At 56.7% G+C, this 16,902-nt stretch overlaps 1 protein-coding gene across 6 annotated transcripts; it reads right to left on the bottom strand.

The window, feature by feature from the left end:
* On the bottom strand, positions 15–16,546 carry PHKA1 (phosphorylase kinase regulatory subunit alpha 1). 6 transcript variants are annotated; one of them, XM_021405770.1, is made up of 33 exons: positions 16,379–16,545; positions 16,117–16,275; positions 15,647–15,694; positions 15,015–15,183; positions 14,676–14,758; positions 14,444–14,524; positions 14,157–14,255; positions 13,907–14,053; positions 13,543–13,596; positions 12,587–12,709; positions 12,384–12,479; positions 11,923–12,030; positions 11,646–11,724; positions 11,119–11,253; positions 10,081–10,190; positions 9,758–9,902; positions 8,773–8,851; positions 8,173–8,348; positions 6,273–6,449; positions 5,803–5,897; positions 5,455–5,594; positions 5,163–5,319; positions 4,957–5,036; positions 4,751–4,829; positions 4,548–4,677; positions 4,022–4,123; positions 3,532–3,647; positions 3,152–3,190; positions 2,267–2,296; positions 1,845–2,015; positions 1,276–1,329; positions 952–1,152; positions 15–761 (listed from the first exon to the last, which is right to left on the bottom strand). In XM_021405770.1, exons 1-33 carry the CDS (start codon positions 16,454–16,456, stop codon positions 588–590), a joined length of 3,714 nt encoding a protein of 1,237 aa, XP_021261445.1. In that variant the 5' UTR covers positions 16,457–16,545; the 3' UTR covers positions 15–587. The 6 variants fall into 6 exon arrangements, with proteins under 6 accessions (XP_021261445.1, XP_021261449.1, XP_021261446.1 ...); XM_021405774.1 differs by having other exon boundaries at positions 8,269–8,348; XM_021405771.1 differs by lacking the exon at positions 2,267–2,296.

Below are 16,902 nucleotides of genomic sequence, written 5' to 3'. Positions count from 1 at the left end.
AGCAACGCACTGTGCACACGCGTGCTGGAGACGTTTTATTGCGGGCTCCCACACAGCACGAATGGGCTTTTTTGTTTGAAAAAAATGTGACTTTTGTTAAAAAAGGCCTGAGGCCTGAAGGCGGCCCCAAGCCGGCTCAAGGCCGGGGGGGCCAAAACAGGCCCAAGAGCAGCATTAAGGCAACACAGACCCACAGAGGGTCAGAAAACACACATGAAACTGCTTTCCCCACCGTTATGGGGGGGGACAAAGGTGTGGGGATGGCATGGCGTGCTCCCCCTCAGTCCAGCAGCACTATCCCTAGCTCACGCTAGACTAAACCCTGCAGATTTGGAGGGAAAAGCAGCACAGAACAGGTTAAAACCCTCCAATCTGGCAGGAGAACAGCATCGGGGGTCCGTCCTGACCCCCAGCCCTAAGGCGAGCTGGAGCAGAAGGCAGGGCTGTGAGCTCAGCCCTTCCCCAACAGCTCCCAGCACGAGGCCAGGCGACCGCGCCACAAACACAGCCTGAAGGTCCGTGGCTGAAAGCAGCGTGCAACAACGCCTCTCCAGGAGTCCAGAGCGCGGGGAGAAGAGCAGCGAGATCTACTGCATGGCGCAGCCATCTCCGGGCAGGAGGTCGTACAGGTGCAGGGCCGCTGACTTGGACAGGTAGGTCATGGTGCCGAAGCGGCCGCTCGGTGCGCTGTCGTACAGCAGGTCGCAAATGCCCGTGGAGGGATCCTTCTCTAGCATCTGGTCATCAGCACCCAGGGCTTTCTGGATTTTGGATGGGGAAGAAGAACAGAGGCATTAGGAATAAGGGCTGACCCGTGCTCGCTTGCACCCCACGTGTGATGAGGGGCGAGGAGGATGCTGCGTTGTTGCTGTGCCCCATGAGGACAACAGGCAAGCCCTCAGCATGGCTGACTGATCCCTAGGTAGCCTGGGTGCGGACTGCAGCCCCTACCTGCTCCTCATAGAAGAGGTCATTGGCTGCGTGCAGGATCTTCTCCACAGGTATGATGCCACCGATGGTGTGCACCTCCACATCTACCAGCATGGTGAGCACCAAGATCGTCTCTACCAGCAGCTGCCGGTATTCTGGCTGGGGCACGCGGTTGAGGACCGACTCCACGTGCACGGCAAACTTCATTTCCCCCGGGGTCATCTGCATGGAGGCAGGGAGAAATGCACATAGAGTGCTGTTATCATCAGCGCAAATTCTGAGCCAGGCTGGGCACTCAACCAGAGTGGCCTCACACCCATCGTGTTCCCCACCTAGTAAACCTACCTCTCTGGTTGTTGAAGAGGGGAGAACAAAGCCCTCCACGGAAAGACCGTGGCACTGCAGAACAAGATGTAGAGGCCACAGTTAGAGCCTGGAGCAGCACTGTGCCCTCATTGCCAGCTGAATGTCACTGCATGCTGCCCACATGCCCCAGCTCCACCTCCTGCCTCCTTACAACAATCTATCACTCCTTAAACACCAGATCAGCATCACCTGGAGCGCTCCTGCACACAGCACTCTGCTCCCTGGTTTACCATGCCGAGGATGAGCAGTGCCCAGAGCTGCCTCAGCTGTGGCCCCAACACCAGGTTCTCACAGCTCACAGCCCTGCCCAACACATAAAGTTCCTCAGCAGACCTAGCCCCCTTCTGCAAGGGTAAACACAGGGTGAAGTAGGTGCTGCATGCCTACAAGGCAGCTCCAGCTCTTCCCCAGCTTTCCAGGGCCAGCTGAAAGCACTGTGCATAAAGCACGTACCAACACAACCTCAGGGACAAGCCATCAGTGCCTAATTCCCCCTGGGAAGGCTAGTGTCTGGGGACCAGAGGCTCGTGTGTGGACATCCAGCTCACCTTCTGCAGGACCTTCCAGACCTTCTGGTAGAAACCCAAGGGGACACGGTTGAGGGCCCCATCCAGCCGCCGCCTCCGCTTCCACTGGCCCTGGCGGCTGTCCTTACTGCCCTGATCTTTCAGTAAGCTTGAAAAGGAGCCTTTGTCCAGCAGCTCTGATTGCCCAGCAGACTGGATAGACAAACAAGGAGAAAAGAAACTGCTGCAGGGTTAAATACCCGAGAAAAGCACAGCACACTGCTGCCTGAGGGCTTGTGCTCACGCAGCCAGGTACCCGGGGCAGAGCTGCCAACAACAGAGCCCTCCCCACAGCCCCAGCTCCCCACAGCCTGGAGATCAGCACCCCCGGCCAGAGCACTGCTCCTTTCTGCAGCCACAAAGCATGACAGATCCCATGCACACAGCCAACAAACGCAGGTTACCAGAGAGGGCAGCAGGTCACCGTCCCCAGGCTGCAAGAGAAAGGGAGAGACATAAATCAAATAGTGCCCAGGCACGGCAGCAATCATGATGAGCAGAGTAGCAGCAGCACAGACCAAGCTCAGGTCACAGAGCAGTTATCCCAGGGGCTGTGGTTAGCTGGACATTGAGAGGAAGTTTTGAAAGGCAAAAATGCAGAAAGTCTCATGTTAGCATCAGGGAAAGGACTGCACTGGAGGAGAAGCAGGGCTGTGATTGCTCTGCTGGCATGGGCAAGAACTCCTGAAACAGGAGGGCCAGCAGCAGGTGGGGGACTGTCCTTGCCACGTGCGCTGTCCCTCTGTGACACCAGGCTTCACGCTGCAGCTGCTGCATCAACCTGGTCCCCACAGGCCAGGCCAGGACCACACCTAAACACAAGCCAGGCCCCAGAGGAGGCACTTGTCTGGCGTGAGACTGAGAGGAAGTAGCAGGAGAGTACAGGTGGGATCCATGAGTCAATGTCCTGGCATGGCTGCCACTGGGTTGTGGCAGTGGAGACACAGTGCCACCCCGTTCAGCATTTTTTTGGCAGTATAATAGGATCTATTTGACCGTGGCAGCTATGCAGCACTGCTCCCAGCTGGCTGTAATGCCAGGGCACCCATGGCTTTGAGAAACCTTCCTCTTCTACGGCCTCAACACAGCAGATCCCACTTAAAGGGAAGCTCCCTGAAAAACAGAGCAATGCTAAGCCTGCCGAGAAGGGAAGCCAGCTCATTGCTGCAGCAGCTCACTCAGTGGGTTCATTTAGGAAAGCTCATTAACTCATGCATGCTCAGAAGCTGCCCTGATATGCAGCTTGACGGATAAAAGCTGAGGCTGTAGAAGGACCAAGGTGGCTTCACCTTACTCCCGGTCAGAGACTGCCTACGTTTATCCAGTTGCTGCAAGAGAAGAAGGTAATGAAGTTTCTGTTGCTGAAAGGGGCCCACCAGGACATCATCCCCACCAGGGATGCTGCATGGTCCCCACCCCTTCCCTGCATCTTCTCAAGCACCCCTGTACTTCCCCCCATACTACACTGCCAGAGCAACTCCTGCACTAAAGGGTTTACCCCACATCCCTCCTGGGGCAGGAGTGAGCCAAAAGGGGCTTCTGGAGGCAGCTGTAAGCTTTCTATAGCCCAGGACCGAACTCTCTTCTGCTCTCCCATCAGCCTTGCTTGTCCTGAGTTTGTTTGCCCCTACAAACCTTCAGGGAAGCAGTCTGCACTGCCTGCCCTCACCTGTTTGATCTCACTTTTCAGCTTGACGATGCCAGCGCGCTCAGTCTTGGTGGCCCCGGCAGCCTCCACGTCGTAGATGGAGATAGCAGTGGTGACCAGCGAGTCCACTGATCGCACTGGAGGAGAGGAGAGGTCTGGAGTGGGTACAGCAGCTCAGGATGTAGATATCCCTCACTGCTGTGCAGCGCTGGTACTTATGCACAGCCTTGCCTTGTATCCCCAGCTCACACTACAGCATCAGAGCTGCTTCAATTCAGGCTGGATCATACCAAAAACTGAGCTAAGGAAAGCCCCAATAGTCAGAGGACTCAGGCTCAATCCCCAGAGACCAGCCTGCTGAAGAATACAGACCGCTGCAGTGCAGAAGCTGTGCTGTAAAGGTAGGAGAATGGGGACATTCTCCACAGAAGAGGATGCCCAGAACTGGCCACGCTCTGCAGCAGGACCCGGCTCTGCCCAGAAATGCTCTCAGCCCCGCCAAGAGACTCACCACTCTTCTCCACCCCAAATTCCTTGCCGGAGAGGATATGGTAGAGGAGGTTCTTCACATTGGATGGGCTGAGATTCATCAGGTTCTCAGTGGCTTCTCCAGCTGGAGAGAAGAATTGCAACGTTGTTCACCCTTCACCCTCCCAGCCTGCACCCCAGTCTGTTAGCAGGGCATACAGCTCATCCTTCAAGGACAAATTGATTCAGCTGTGGATGTCCCTGCTCACTGCAGGGCAGCTGGACTAGATGACCTTTAAATGTCCCTTCCAGCTCTAAGGATTCTATGATTCCACGATAAACTCCAGCTGTTGCCTACAACAGGGACTCCTCCTCATGCCAGCCCAACACATATCTAGATAGACACTGCAAGGAAATTACCCAAGAGCCATCCCAACCACACACCCTGCCATTTTCACACCGAGTCTCGTCCTGAGTTTGAGAGCTGCCCATTTTTAACGGCATTTCTCCTCTGGCTGACAGGACCCCAGGCACCATAGTCCCCATCCCACCAACCTCAGTACACGTACCTGAGCAGCGCAGGGAGTGTGCCAGCTCTGTTGCCATCACCTGGATGATGAGCCCAATGCGGATTCGAAACATATCGGTGAAGAGCGCTGGCTGGGTGCGGATGTACATGGCCAAGTACACCATGATCTCCTGGAGAGACAGAGGGAGGTCACCCCACTGCTGCTTGCCAGAGCTGACACCCAGCCGTGGTGTATCCCCTCACCTGGGTGAGGATGGACACGCTGAGGTTCTTCTCGCTGGCTTCGTCAATGAGGTGAACGAGCTCCTCGTAGGGCATCGGGCTGGGGAGGGAATGGTGGAGTAGGTAAGAGACAGCCCTGCATCCCTCTGGTCCAGGGTGGAGATGCAGGCTGTCTTGCATCCAGTCCCAGCCCAGAATGCATGGGAAAGAAGAGGCACCACACTCACGCCGAGATCGTCTTCTCACGTGGCTCTGGGGGCAGCCCCACCGTCAAGTGCTTCTGGTGAGACAGGAGGGCTGTGCAGGCCTGCGGATGGAAAGGATCGGGCCAGGCATCACCATCAGCTCTGGCTTTGGGGCTTCAGCACAAGGCAGAGGGAGACAGAGCTGATGATGCCCTCAGCCCACCAGGCCTTAGTGGCAGGGCTCTTACCTCATCCAAAGCTTCCACCTTTTTCTTGAGGATGCCAGAGATGTAGCGGATCAGAGCCCACTGGCGCGTGGCCCCCACCCGCACGTACAGCTCAGTGAGGAGCTCCTTGACAGTGGGGCCAGGCTCACTCTCCAGCCCTGTGTGCCACTCAGGCCCCCTGCAGTGAAGGAGATGCCAGGTTACTGCCATCAAATCATCCTGCAGCAGCACCCAGGCTCCGCAGGTCAAGGTACACGCATGGCCATGCCAGCTGTCCACCCAGTGAGCAGGAAGGTCTCAGAGCTGGCCATACTTGAGGATGTGGAGCATGTAGAGGATGTCTGCTTGCTCCTGCAGCGTGGGGCAGATGCGCAGCTGGTCCACCAGTGCCTTGCAGTCCACATTGCCAGCCTCGTCGCGGGGCAGGTTCATCTCTGCATGGAGTGCGTGGCTCTGGGGGAAGAGAGAGCCGTGCTCCTGGTCAGCACTGCAGCACCTTGCACTGAGGACAGGGAGGCGTGGAGCCAAAGCTACTTGCCCAGGGGCATCCCCCCCAAAAAAAGGACCAAGCTTTCCCCATGTAGCCCCACAAGGATCTTCTGGCTCCAGATGAGAAGCCAGCAGTGCTCAGCCAGCCCAGCCAGGGAGGAAAAGGGCTCACCTTGCCTTCCTGGTCATGCTGGTGGGGTGAGCTCAGCAGCTTGACTGACTGCTGGGATGCCTGGAAGATCTTGCTGGGGACGTACATCCCAACATCTAAAAGAAAGACAGGGTCAGTTGGTGCAGGCATTTTTCAACCTCAGCCACCATCACTGTGCTCAAATCAGCTCATGACCCACCCTCTGCTCCTCCCAAGGAGCAATTGCAGAGGAGCTGACTCCTGGGAGAAACCCACGTGGTTAGAGGAATGTTTGGGAGTTTCCAAGAGGGACCAGCTCCACGATACCATAGCCAGGACTAAGACAAAGAACTTCAGATGTATGTGCCCAAGCGAAGGCTAGATTGTTCTGCAGGTCGCCCTGGTTTACACTGTATCCCACATGGATGGGAAAGGCACTTCAGCCTCCCAAAGGCACCTCAGCCTCACCATGAGGCCGGAGAGAAGATGTAAAGGGTGCTGGAGTTACTCACTCTGGACATGAAGGTCCTTGGCCTTGGATGCCAGGGACATGAGGTCACGGGTGGTGTGGACGGCGGCACGGAAGCGCTTTAGCCCTCCTTGCTGGGCAGTGGGAGGCAGGTTCGACTGCGGAACCGTGCGCTGCAGCAGGTGGTCTAGGTACTGTGCAACCTCGTCATACGTGTCCGCTGGAACAGGAAGAAAAAGAAAGGGCCTCAGCCACTGGGCACCATGGCACTCCAGGGCAGAGGTCCCGAGCTGCGTCCCCACAGGGACAAAGCTTTGCTGGCTGCACAGAGCAACAGCGTGGGGCTAGCACCAGCAGCCAACCAAACAGGCAGCAGCAGCAGCACTGTCTGTCCAAGCAGAGACCACTTGGATTGCCCCAGCACAGCAAGAGCCTCACCCCACCAAGGCTCCAGCATGGGAGCAAGACAGGGCAAGTTTTGCAGTAGTTATTTCCTATTAGTAATTCAGTTATTTCTAGTTAGGAGTTAAAGGAGGGCAGCATGCTCTCCTTTACAAAGCACCAGCTCCTGCCTGTCTTTGCCCAGCCTCCACCTCCACGCTGGGAGCACCAGGGCCACCACTCACTAACTACAGCACAGAGAGGGTGCTCAGAGACTATGTCTCTGCTCAGCCAGTACCTAACAGCAATGCCCAGCAAGAGTGATGCCCAAGGTGGGCGATGCCCCACACAAGGTGATGCTATGCAACACAGAGCTGTTGCTGCATTTCCAACCAGTGGGCCAGCAGCATTTCTGCTCTAGGAGGAGAACTACAAACAGCATCCAAGGCTGATAGCACAGCATCTCCTTCATACGTCTGGTAGGGATGCCCTGCATTCATTGCTTGGGGGCTAAGTTGGGGAAATACCCCAGGATAGACACTGAGCTTGAGAAAATTGTCTACCTGCAACGTCTGACCACAGAAAAACTTAAAACTGAGCATCTTCTAGAGAGGCCAAAGTGGACACACTGGCCAGGCAGACCCCACCTCCTGCTGGGGGTAGGAGGAAGCAGACACCTTGGAGGAGCTTGGCTGCAGCCTGCCAAGCTGCAGCAAGAGGCAGTGCAACTGCAGAGTGAGGATGAGGCGAGAGGATGACGGCCATGCAAAAGAAGTAAACATTCAGAGTTGCAGCAGTGGAGACGTTGGCTCCAGGATCAGCAAAGGCAGAGCAGATCGATGGGAAGGCTGGGAAGATGACCACCACTGGGTCACACAGGAGGAGGACGTGCCCAGGGCTGCTGGCGAGGGGAGCAGCAAAACCTGCATCCCGCCATGGTCTCAGAGCAAGGGGGTCCATCATGCTGTGATGGTTCACAGGCCCCATGGGCACCCTGTCCACAGCAGCAAGGCCTCAATTTGGCACGCACTGGAGCCGCCCTGTCCAGGGAGGCCCAACAGTTTTGTGAAAATGCCACCCAGAGAATGCCTGGGGACCCAGGGACACCTCGGGCACTGTACAGTCACCTTCTGCACCACCACTTGTGCTGACCACACCAAACATCTTCAGCCAAATCTCCAGGGCAGAGGCAGGTTGCCGAGCCTTCGTCTCTTCCCCACGCAACAGCCTACGGAGGTTGGGGTGGCTTGTTCAGGAATGTCTCCCATGCTTGCTACAGCCACGTCCCCCAACCTCAGCCCCGTTTGACTGGGAAACCCCTCTGCTGAGGGGCTGCAACAGCCGCCTCTGTTCACCCAGCCCCGCCACCCCACTAGCGTCACCGTGAACGTCACTCAGATGGGGTTAATTGGCAGAGGGTCAGACGGGTGCAGAAACATGGTGGAAACCCAAGTGATGAGGAACACGGTGGCAGGTGCTCACAGGGAGGTTGGACGCTAACGGTTCATGGGAGAGTTCAGTGTTTTCCACACCACAGTAGCGACTGGCCTGTTCCCCCTTACCATCCTCTGCAAACTGCAAGCCATGCAGCCACTCCTCAGGGTCTAGCTCCTCAAAGCTGTCAAGGCCGAGCTTGTAACCGTTGGCAAAGACCTTACCCTCCGGCCCAGGGTCCATGAAGCTGAGGTGCGTTCGGCACGACGTTGTCAGGAACTCCGACAACTTACCCGTCTGGATCCTGGGCAAAAGGAGGGGAGGTCACACAGAGAGGAAGGGGGAGGCAGCACCCTTGGCTCGCCTCCTGGATGCAGGGCAGCCCCTCAACAGGGATAGATAGGCTTGTCTGGGAGCGGACACACGTCCCAATGTCTGCTTAACTGCTCGCAGTTCCTCCAGCCACATGTGGGTATGAAAAGGCTGCCCAAAAGCTACCAGAGGGGTCCTACAGCCATGGATTCAATGGCACAAGGAGGTATGTCCTCTCTTGCACCTCCATAGTTGGGACTGTAGCCCCAGGGTGCACTCACAGCCTAGCACACCCCAACATATCCACCACAGCTTGTTCCCCAAACAAGCAGAGCGACAGATCTTGATCCCATATAGCCACTCTCAGGTAGGACACCAGTCCTCTTCCCTCCTGCACCCCAAGAAGATGCACTCACCTTGCACCACCGAAATACCCGTCCTGCAGCTTCCGTAGCGTTGCCAGCACCGTGGGGTGTATGCTGCTGCCCGTTTCATCTGTCGGGGACAGAGACACAGGCAGTCAGACTCTCCTAATCAAACAGGCTTCCAGTAACACAGGACCAGGTGGGCATTCAGACATGCAAAGCACCACGACAGCAGCCAGACCCTTGCTCTGGGGTGTGCAGCCAGGCGGTGGCACCAACAGCACCACCCAAAAAGGGAAATTCATGACTGTCTAGGCTGGATAACCAGCAAAGCCAGGCTGAGATGCACTACAGGCCCCTGGGATTTCACCCTGAAGCTGGTAGCACCAGACAGCAGCAATCCATACAGCCCCCTGCTCCCTCCCTGGCTTTCAGGGTGCTGTTGAGGTGTTGGGGTGCTGCTGTCAGGGCAGAAGACACCACAGCAAACACAATCAACGCCCAAGGGGATTTCAAGTACACAAGCAAAATCAAAAAGGCCTGAAGACAGCATGAAGTCACATCCCTGTGCTGGCTCATGGGGAAGAGAGGGCTCTCCAGAGAAGCCAGTTTTGCTATGAGCCAATGTGCAGCTTTCTGCTCCTTTTGGTTTTCTGTTTTCCCCTCCTTGACATTTAAGAAAGCCTTTGAGAGGTGGTTAGCCTTGGTGAAGAGTCACGATGCAGGAAGAGCCCCAAGAACATTTTTACAGGGGAACTATTTCTTGTCTTGCTCCCAGAAGGCTTCCCAAACAGGCCTAGCTGCCTGGAGACGACGTTCTTCCATGCCAACAAACCTGCCTTGAGCTTCAGGCACTGGTGCTTGGCAGGTAGCCCTGCTGGCTACCGGATGGCTGCCAACTCAATGTGACTCCTTTGAGCAGCGAGCTCTTTACAGGATGCTGTTGGCTGATCCAGCACCGCTGTGTCCCCATTACCCAGACTGCCCCCATCCACCCACCCCCATGTTCCCACAGAGGAGGTTGGAGGATCTGTACTGAGCATGGTCTGAGAGACAGGGAAGGTGATGGTGGGCCGCCCGGTCATCCTCCAACGGCTGCAGAGGTATGAGAGGTCTGTCCTCAGCATCTCCACGATCATCTTGTTGTCGAGTGCCAGGTAGAACTGCTGCTGGTCTATGAACTGCAGGGAGAGAAGGAGACATGAATGCCCTTTCCACGGCCATCAGGTCCCTCTGGTGCCACTCACGTCTTCCCATCAGCCAGCCCTGAGACCAGCTTGAGTGCTCAGCCAGTGGACAAACCTCCCATCCATTTACATAGCGTGGCAGCTGCTAACAAGCACATACAACGCCACCCACCTGTGGCGTGAAGGCAAAGATGTTCTTCCTAATGTTGTAGAGCTTGGAGGTCCCAATCACACCCATATGCCGGTAGGGCCGTCCTGTCAAACTCATCTGCTTGTTGCGACCTGGGGAAGATAAGGTTTTATGATATTTTCCCCAAATCCTCTCAAAAGGGAAAGTGGTAGCAAACTGCAGAAAGCTTCCGTGCTACCAGCCAGGATGAAAAGGGTTGCTTGTGTTGAATACCCCTGGGCCCTGCATCCAGCTGGCACAGCTCAAAGCGTCAGCGATATTCTGGCCCACAGCCCTGCCCAAGGACTCTTGCTGGAACCAGAGACACACAAACAACCCTGACCTCAGCAATACTCTGCACTTCCAGGTCCTTGGGAATGTCAGAAGCTGGGGAAGGGATGCCCCCACCGCACAGGGCTAGACCCCAAAGGTGACAGCTCTGTTAGTGTCCCCATTGCTCCTAGATGACTTCCAAAGTAGCTGCATCGCCACTCAGGAGAAGTCCCAGCAGCTGCTAGGTGGCTCCCCTGCCCCTTTTGCCCATGTCACACTTGGCCTTTCAGTGGCTTAAATTAACCAGCACCCACAGCCTGGGGCAGGTCAGGTTTCTCCCTTGGCCAAGACTGGATCTCCAGCTCCTGCACAACAAGCCCTGTGCCTGAGGAGATGCGGTATCAGGGAATGAGCATGCAGATTTCAACACACACTCCCTTCAGAGCCTGCCTCCCCTCCAGCAAGAGCCATCCCTCCTGGCCTAAAGACTCAGACAGGAGACCCTTCCCTGGGATCGAGCTGGCCTCCCTAACTGAGATTTGGGTGATCTTACTCATACCACATCCACTCCATATGACACTGCTCAGAGTGAGGTGACTGTGAAGCTGTAATGCCAAAGCCACCCCTGCTCCCCTCGTACAGAAGCAGTGTTGCAGGCCCAGGAACAGAAAAGCCCTAAGCAACCAGGCAGAAAGGAGCAGGGCAGGACATCAGCATCTACAAGCAGGATGGGACAGCAACTTCTGCACCCAGGAACTTGCAGCTCACCCAGGCGAGCGTAGATGTGGCTGAGGATGCGAGCAGGCTGCACTCTGATGGGGTAAACATCAGCCACGGTCTCCACATGGATGCCCTCCTTCCTCAGAACAGCCTTGATCCCCTCTGTCTCCGCTAGGATGCACACTGAGGAGAGAGAAGAGCTCTCTTCAGAGGCACGAGGGTGAGACATCGCTGCCCATGGTCTTTCAGGACACACAAAAGGTGCAAGTTCATGCAGAGGCAGCTGCCTGGGGTCCCTGTGGGGACCAGAGCTCCGCCTTGCTCCCCATAACACTCGCTACACCCAGATGAGCAGTGGGAGGACGGGCCCAGTTTCCATCCTCTGCAAAAGAGGCTGTAGCAGGTGACATTTCCTTGGGGCAATGCAGGGTCCAGTAGAAAGACCAGCATCGCATCTCACATCCTGCTGCCAGGGCTGGGGTGTGGCTGTGCCGGCGAGTAGAACCACCCCACAGCCAGCCACTGAGTGGGCATTGTCCCCACACAAAAATTTGGAACTGGTCCTCTTCCCTCACCTTGCACCACCACGTCGGGCTTGGGGACAGTCGCAAAGCGGCGGTTGAGGGGATCAATTTCACCAGGAGCTAGAAAGCCCTGAGGGAAAAAGAAAAGGCAAGAGGAGATAAACATCTCACGGGCTCAGCAGAGTGGGTAAAGCCTACCAGCAACCCATCTTTAAAAGGTCTCAAGGGATGGAGGTGACAGTTTCCCCATGCACAGAGTGGCAGCATTTGTCCTCTGAGCTCAAAGTCTGGCCCACCCAGCCCTCCCTAGCACCAGGGGTGACTGTACCTCAGCCATCAGGCAGCCCAGGATGTAGAGGGACTGGCCCCACATGAGCGGCAGCTTGCCCATGGGTATCCTGTCCACAGTGTGGGGGTTGCTGTACTCCTCATCCACCTGGAAGAGAAGCCAGGTCATTGAGGGACCCACAGACATGAGATGCTGAAGGGAATATCACCATTGCATTTACAAATCTGCCAATGCATCAGTAAACTGTCAGCAAAGCACCCTTACATACGGGGGCAAGATAAGCTTTGAGGAAAATAAGTAATTTATTTATCCAATATGCAGTGCTGTTGTTTTTTTAACAGCTCCAAATCATACCTTTTCTAAATAAGCTTCCATGCAGAAGTTGCTATTTGATTTCGTGTAACAGTGGCTAAAACTTAATCACGTAGCAATGAGGCATTCTTATTCTCTGCTCACTAACCCTGTTGGAGCAGACCCCCACCTCAGCTCAGGTAGCTCACCTTGTCTGGTGGGACACTGTACAGCTCTGGCACCAGGCGCACCCCGTTCTTCCCCTTGATGAGAATCCCCTCAAGGGCCTCCCGGTACTCTTGCACCTGAGGAGAGAGCAGAGCATCAGGGCAGGGCTCCCTGTGCCCCACCCTACACACCTCCCTTGCCCAGGACTCATTTCCCCTGGCCCGCTAGGTCCTGCCTCCCGTACCTGCTCCATGTTTCCACTGAAAATCCCATCGATGATCAGGTAAGTCCAGAACAAAGGCCACTCACACTCGATGTTCTCAAAGAGCTTCAGCTCTGCAGGTTCATAGTAGGAGCGGTTGGGATCCTGCAGAAAGGCCACAACAGCAAGGAGGGTGGTTGCAGAGCCCCCTCAGAATCATGAGGTTTTTACTCCCCCTCCAAGACCCCAGCCTCAAATGCCCTCAGTCTGTGGATGAAGGTTAACCAAACAGTGGCAAAGCTCATGAGCACTGGGAAAGGCTGGACTGGAGAGCTCTGGAGAGCCCCAGCCACACACGTTGCCAGTGACGCTCAGGTTTGGAGAAGCACAGCAAAGGAGAATCATTCAGGAACCCTCAAGCTGATGTGACAGCCAAAGGAGCCCACCAGATTACAGGCCCACCAGATTACAGGCTCACCAGATGGTCATTTAATATTCCAAGTGCCATTTTCTGGTGCTGTGGTTATCAAATGCTTGTCACTTATATCATTGCCCATTTTTTCCCTTCTCATGCTTAGAGTCAAGCATAGCAGTACACGAGATGCCTGCTGGCGCAGGAGAGATAAAAACACCTTTGTGTCCCCATGGGGCTCACCGAGACCCACAAGTTGATCTCTGCAGGGCTCCCATGTGGGGTGGCAGTCCCATTTTCCCCAGCCTCAGAGATAGGCAGCATCACCAGCTTCAGGACATGGGCAGAGCCAGCCTCTGCTTATCTGCTGCAGGCATGGATGGGATGTGCCACACCTCTGCAATGGGCTGTGGAATTTTGGGCAGCCCTGTTCAGACCCATGATAATGCCTGGAGCTAAGAGCTCTCATCGCTGGGGTGCTCCCCATAACAGTCTTCACACAGCACCCAGGATGCTAAAAATGTAACCCAAGGCAGTCTCTCCTCAGCACTGCAGTCATGGCAGGTGGCAGACTGGGGACACTCACCTCTTTGGGGGTCCTGTATCCATCACGGAGGAAGCGGCAGCAGCCGTAGCGCCCCTGGGAGGGAGGGGAAGAGGAGCTGAACAGGAGGAACAGTGTCAGGTACCTTCTACTTTCACTGTAGAAGCATGGGGGACTCCTCCATCCAAAAACCCCCTTCACACAGTCACCCAGTGCTCAGGCACCACGATCACAGCCAAGGGTGACAGCACGCAGACTGTTTCTTTGTACATCTCTGACACAGGTCACAGAGACTGGGAGAGAACAAGTCCCAGCATCCCCTCCCCAAGCACGTTTCGCGGGAGGGAAGGATTGCAGGGTTTGAACTGCGTCTCCCAGGAAGGGTGAAGAGGGCAGAGCTGCTCACCTGCAGCTTCGTGATGATCTCTTGCTTGGTAATTTCCACCAGCTCGCTGTCCTCCACAGCAAAGGCTGGGTACGAGATGACAGAGAGCACGCTGGCATCCACCTCCTTGGATGAGGAGGCCCTCGGCAGCATCGAGTGAAGGATGGACTGGGCAAAGGGAAGGAAAGAGGTTTGGTTGCCACTGTTCACACCACAAACCCATCAGATTGCAATTAGCCTACTGATGATATGATGCATGCACAGGCCTCACCTGGCAGTGCTGCACCTCATCTGACAGCACCCGAATCACTGACTGTGGGCCTCCCTTTGCTCCAAAGAGATCCAGCTCATCTAGGGCCTCCAGGGCAGCCTGCAAGCAGGGTGAGACTGAGAGCAGTGTCCTCTACCGTACTGCCAGTCTGTAAGAGCTCTCACACCATGCCAGCTCCACTGATCAGTTTTAAACAAGGAAGAGATGCAAATACCCCCCCCCTGCATTCTGCCAAGGCTGCAGAGCACCCCTAGCCAGACTGACCATGTCTCATCCCCACAGCTCACCTTGGCCATGCCGACAGAGCTGGCGTTCAACTCAGTGATCCCCCGGTTCGTCTTGTCCCCGCGCTCCCATATCCCAAAGTCCTGCAGGGAGGCAGCAGTTTGTGTCATTCCCAAAAACTCTTCGAGCCTTACCCTTTGGCAGTGCTCCCAGTAAGTTTCTGAGGGGTTCTACCCACCACCTCCACCCTCTGGGCACGATTCTCTTCCCTGGCAAAGGCCTCAAGCTACCCACCGCTGTCTTGTAGGCCGCTTCGATGTAGAAGACAAGGTTCTGGATGAAGTTGACTTCATCCAGGCTGTGAATGATGTGGAGGCCTGAAGCAGCAGGGGAGAATTCACATTAGTCCTCAGGCATTCCTAGGAAGGGGCTGCAGAAGCCAGCCCCCTCCTCCTCACCCTCCCTGTGGCTGCCACATCCTCACTCCCACTCCCCCCAGCAGGTCGTGTCCCTGCAACAAAGGACACCCAAGAGCAGAGCCACAGATCTACATAGAGAGCCCAAAACATCTCAACCCCCTCCATGTCATGTGCCTCATTCCCTCAAGATACAGGTTTCCAAACGGCATCCCACCTGAGGCTGTCATCTGCGCCAGCATAAGCAGGTAGAGGGAGGTGGCATCCAACTGCAAGTGCCCCCACTCATGGTCCCCTACCACGGTGGCACAGGTGTGGGTGTTGTACTTGGCATGCAGGCAGTCCCGGGTGCTCTGGCTGTACTTGAAGGCCTCCACCTTGTCCACCTGGAGAAGTGGAAGGGGATGCAGGGGATTGTCAAACCCCAAACCCAGGAAAGCTCCAGGCCACCAGCCCAGCATGCAGAGACACAGCTGAAAGTGGGACACATCTCACAGCCCCTGCACGCACTGAGAACACAGGCAGGCCTATACTCTTGTGTCTCTCTAGTGAATGGTTGCAGGGAACACAGCCATGTTTGTACCACAGGGATAGAAAAGGGTCACCCCGAATGCACTCAGGGAGAATAGCCACCGGGCCAGCCAGGCCAGAAGACAGGGAGCAGTTGGCACAAGACTCCACTGGCCTCTAGCCCATAGCACTGGAACACTCTCTGGAGGACTGACATCCAGTCAGGGCTTATTTTATGTCTTTCTGGAAGGAGCTCACCCCTCCTCTCATTGAGGAAAGCTGGGGCTGACGGTCCTGGTGGGCTCTGAGGAGACCACTCAGCTCCCCACTGGCTCCTACCTGTCTCATCATGCACTGGAGCAGCCCTCGCATCAGCTTCACCACGCTCTGCAAGGAAAGGAAACCAGCCTCGTTAATCTCTGGATAGCGAAGAGAAGCCCTGACTCAGGACCAGCTGGCCGCTGACCTTTGCAGAACTCCAGTGCCTGTAACCAGAGCCTCTGCTAACGTTTCCACAGTCCTCGCTATCTAGGCAAGCAGTGGAGGGAAGAAAGCACTTACGGCTTTCAGCAGGGTCAAGCTGCTGTGCTGGGGGAGGAAGGAGAAGGAGCTCCCAGCCTGGGCACGAGCCTGTGTCCCCGAATCACCCCAGGTGCAGCTGGAAAAGCGGGCACCCAGCATTGCCCCTCATCCCTACGGCAGCCCCGTCCTCGCCCACACTGCATTTTTTCGGTCTCCAAGGCGGGCTGCGTGAAAAGCCGAGCGCTGGGGAGGCCCCAGGCAGCCCCTCTGCCCCACGCTCCCCCCACCTGCTCCAGCTCGTAGGCCTTCGCCTTGTCCTCATCCCGGTCGGCGTTCTTGCGGTAGGCCAGGCCCAGGCCCCAGACGGCCAGGATGCTGTAGACGTTGTCGCGGACCCAGGCATCGCGGTGGTCGGCGCTGGCGGGCAGCAGGCCGGTCACGGCGTCCTGGGGAGGGCGAGAAGCGGGGGCAAGGACGGCGGGAGCGTCAGGAAACGGCTCGGGGCCCGACCCCGGCGCCGTGGCCAGGCCTCAGGCCCACGTCTCGCACCTGGTGCCGGAGGATGGTCTGCTGCACCAGGCGGCCGTAGCCGTCCAGCCGCACGCCCGAGTTGCTGCGGCCGCGCATGGTGACGGCGGCGACAACAGCGGAGCGCGGGTCGGGCGCCGGGCGGGCTGGGGGAGGTGGGGCTGATGGCTGAACCGCCCCGTCCCGGTCCTGGAAGCTCCGCATCCATTTCAAGAGGGTCCGCGCTGCCTCAAGGCTCAACTTCCCTCATGAACGGTTGTTTGCGGGAAATTCAGAGTAGGTTGCCTGCTTTCTCCGCCCCGCAGCTTTCTGGAGGTGGTGGCGGCGGCGAGCCGCGCCGCGCTCGCTATGCAGCGGTCAGGACCTGTCGACTCCACGGCAGGTGGGAGGGGCGGCGGGCAGCGCCCCCTGCTGGGCGGAGGCCGCGAAGGGCGAGTGGGGACAGGGGGCCATGTGGGGACATGGGACAGCGGGGTGCGGTAGAAGGCAGCTCCCGTCTGCAAACACTGGGGTACACACGGGGACAGCGAGCATGCAGCAACCCA

This window comes from Numida meleagris, chromosome 8 (assembly GCF_002078875.1).
Source record: "Numida meleagris isolate 19003 breed g44 Domestic line chromosome 8, NumMel1.0, whole genome shotgun sequence".
NCBI lineage: Eukaryota > Metazoa > Chordata > Aves > Galliformes > Numididae > Numida > Numida meleagris.
The sequence above is the reverse complement of the archived record's forward strand: the minus strand, read 5'-3'. Positions and strand labels throughout refer to the sequence as shown.

Excerpts from the sequence above, each read along its gene's own strand:
- PHKA1 (XM_021405770.1), bottom strand. The coding sequence starts at position 16,456 with ATGCGCGGCCGCAGCAACTCGGGCGTGCGGCTGGACGGCTACGGCCGC. Across the intron at positions 15,184-15,646 it reads TCCAGTGCATGATGAGACAG|GTGGACAAGGTGGAGGCCTT; the intron begins GTAGGAGCCAGT and ends CCACTTCTCCAG. Across the intron at positions 11,254-11,645 it reads GCCCGACGTGGTGGTGCAAG|TGTGCATCCTAGCGGAGACA; the intron begins GTGAGGGAAGAG and ends CTCTCTCCTCAG.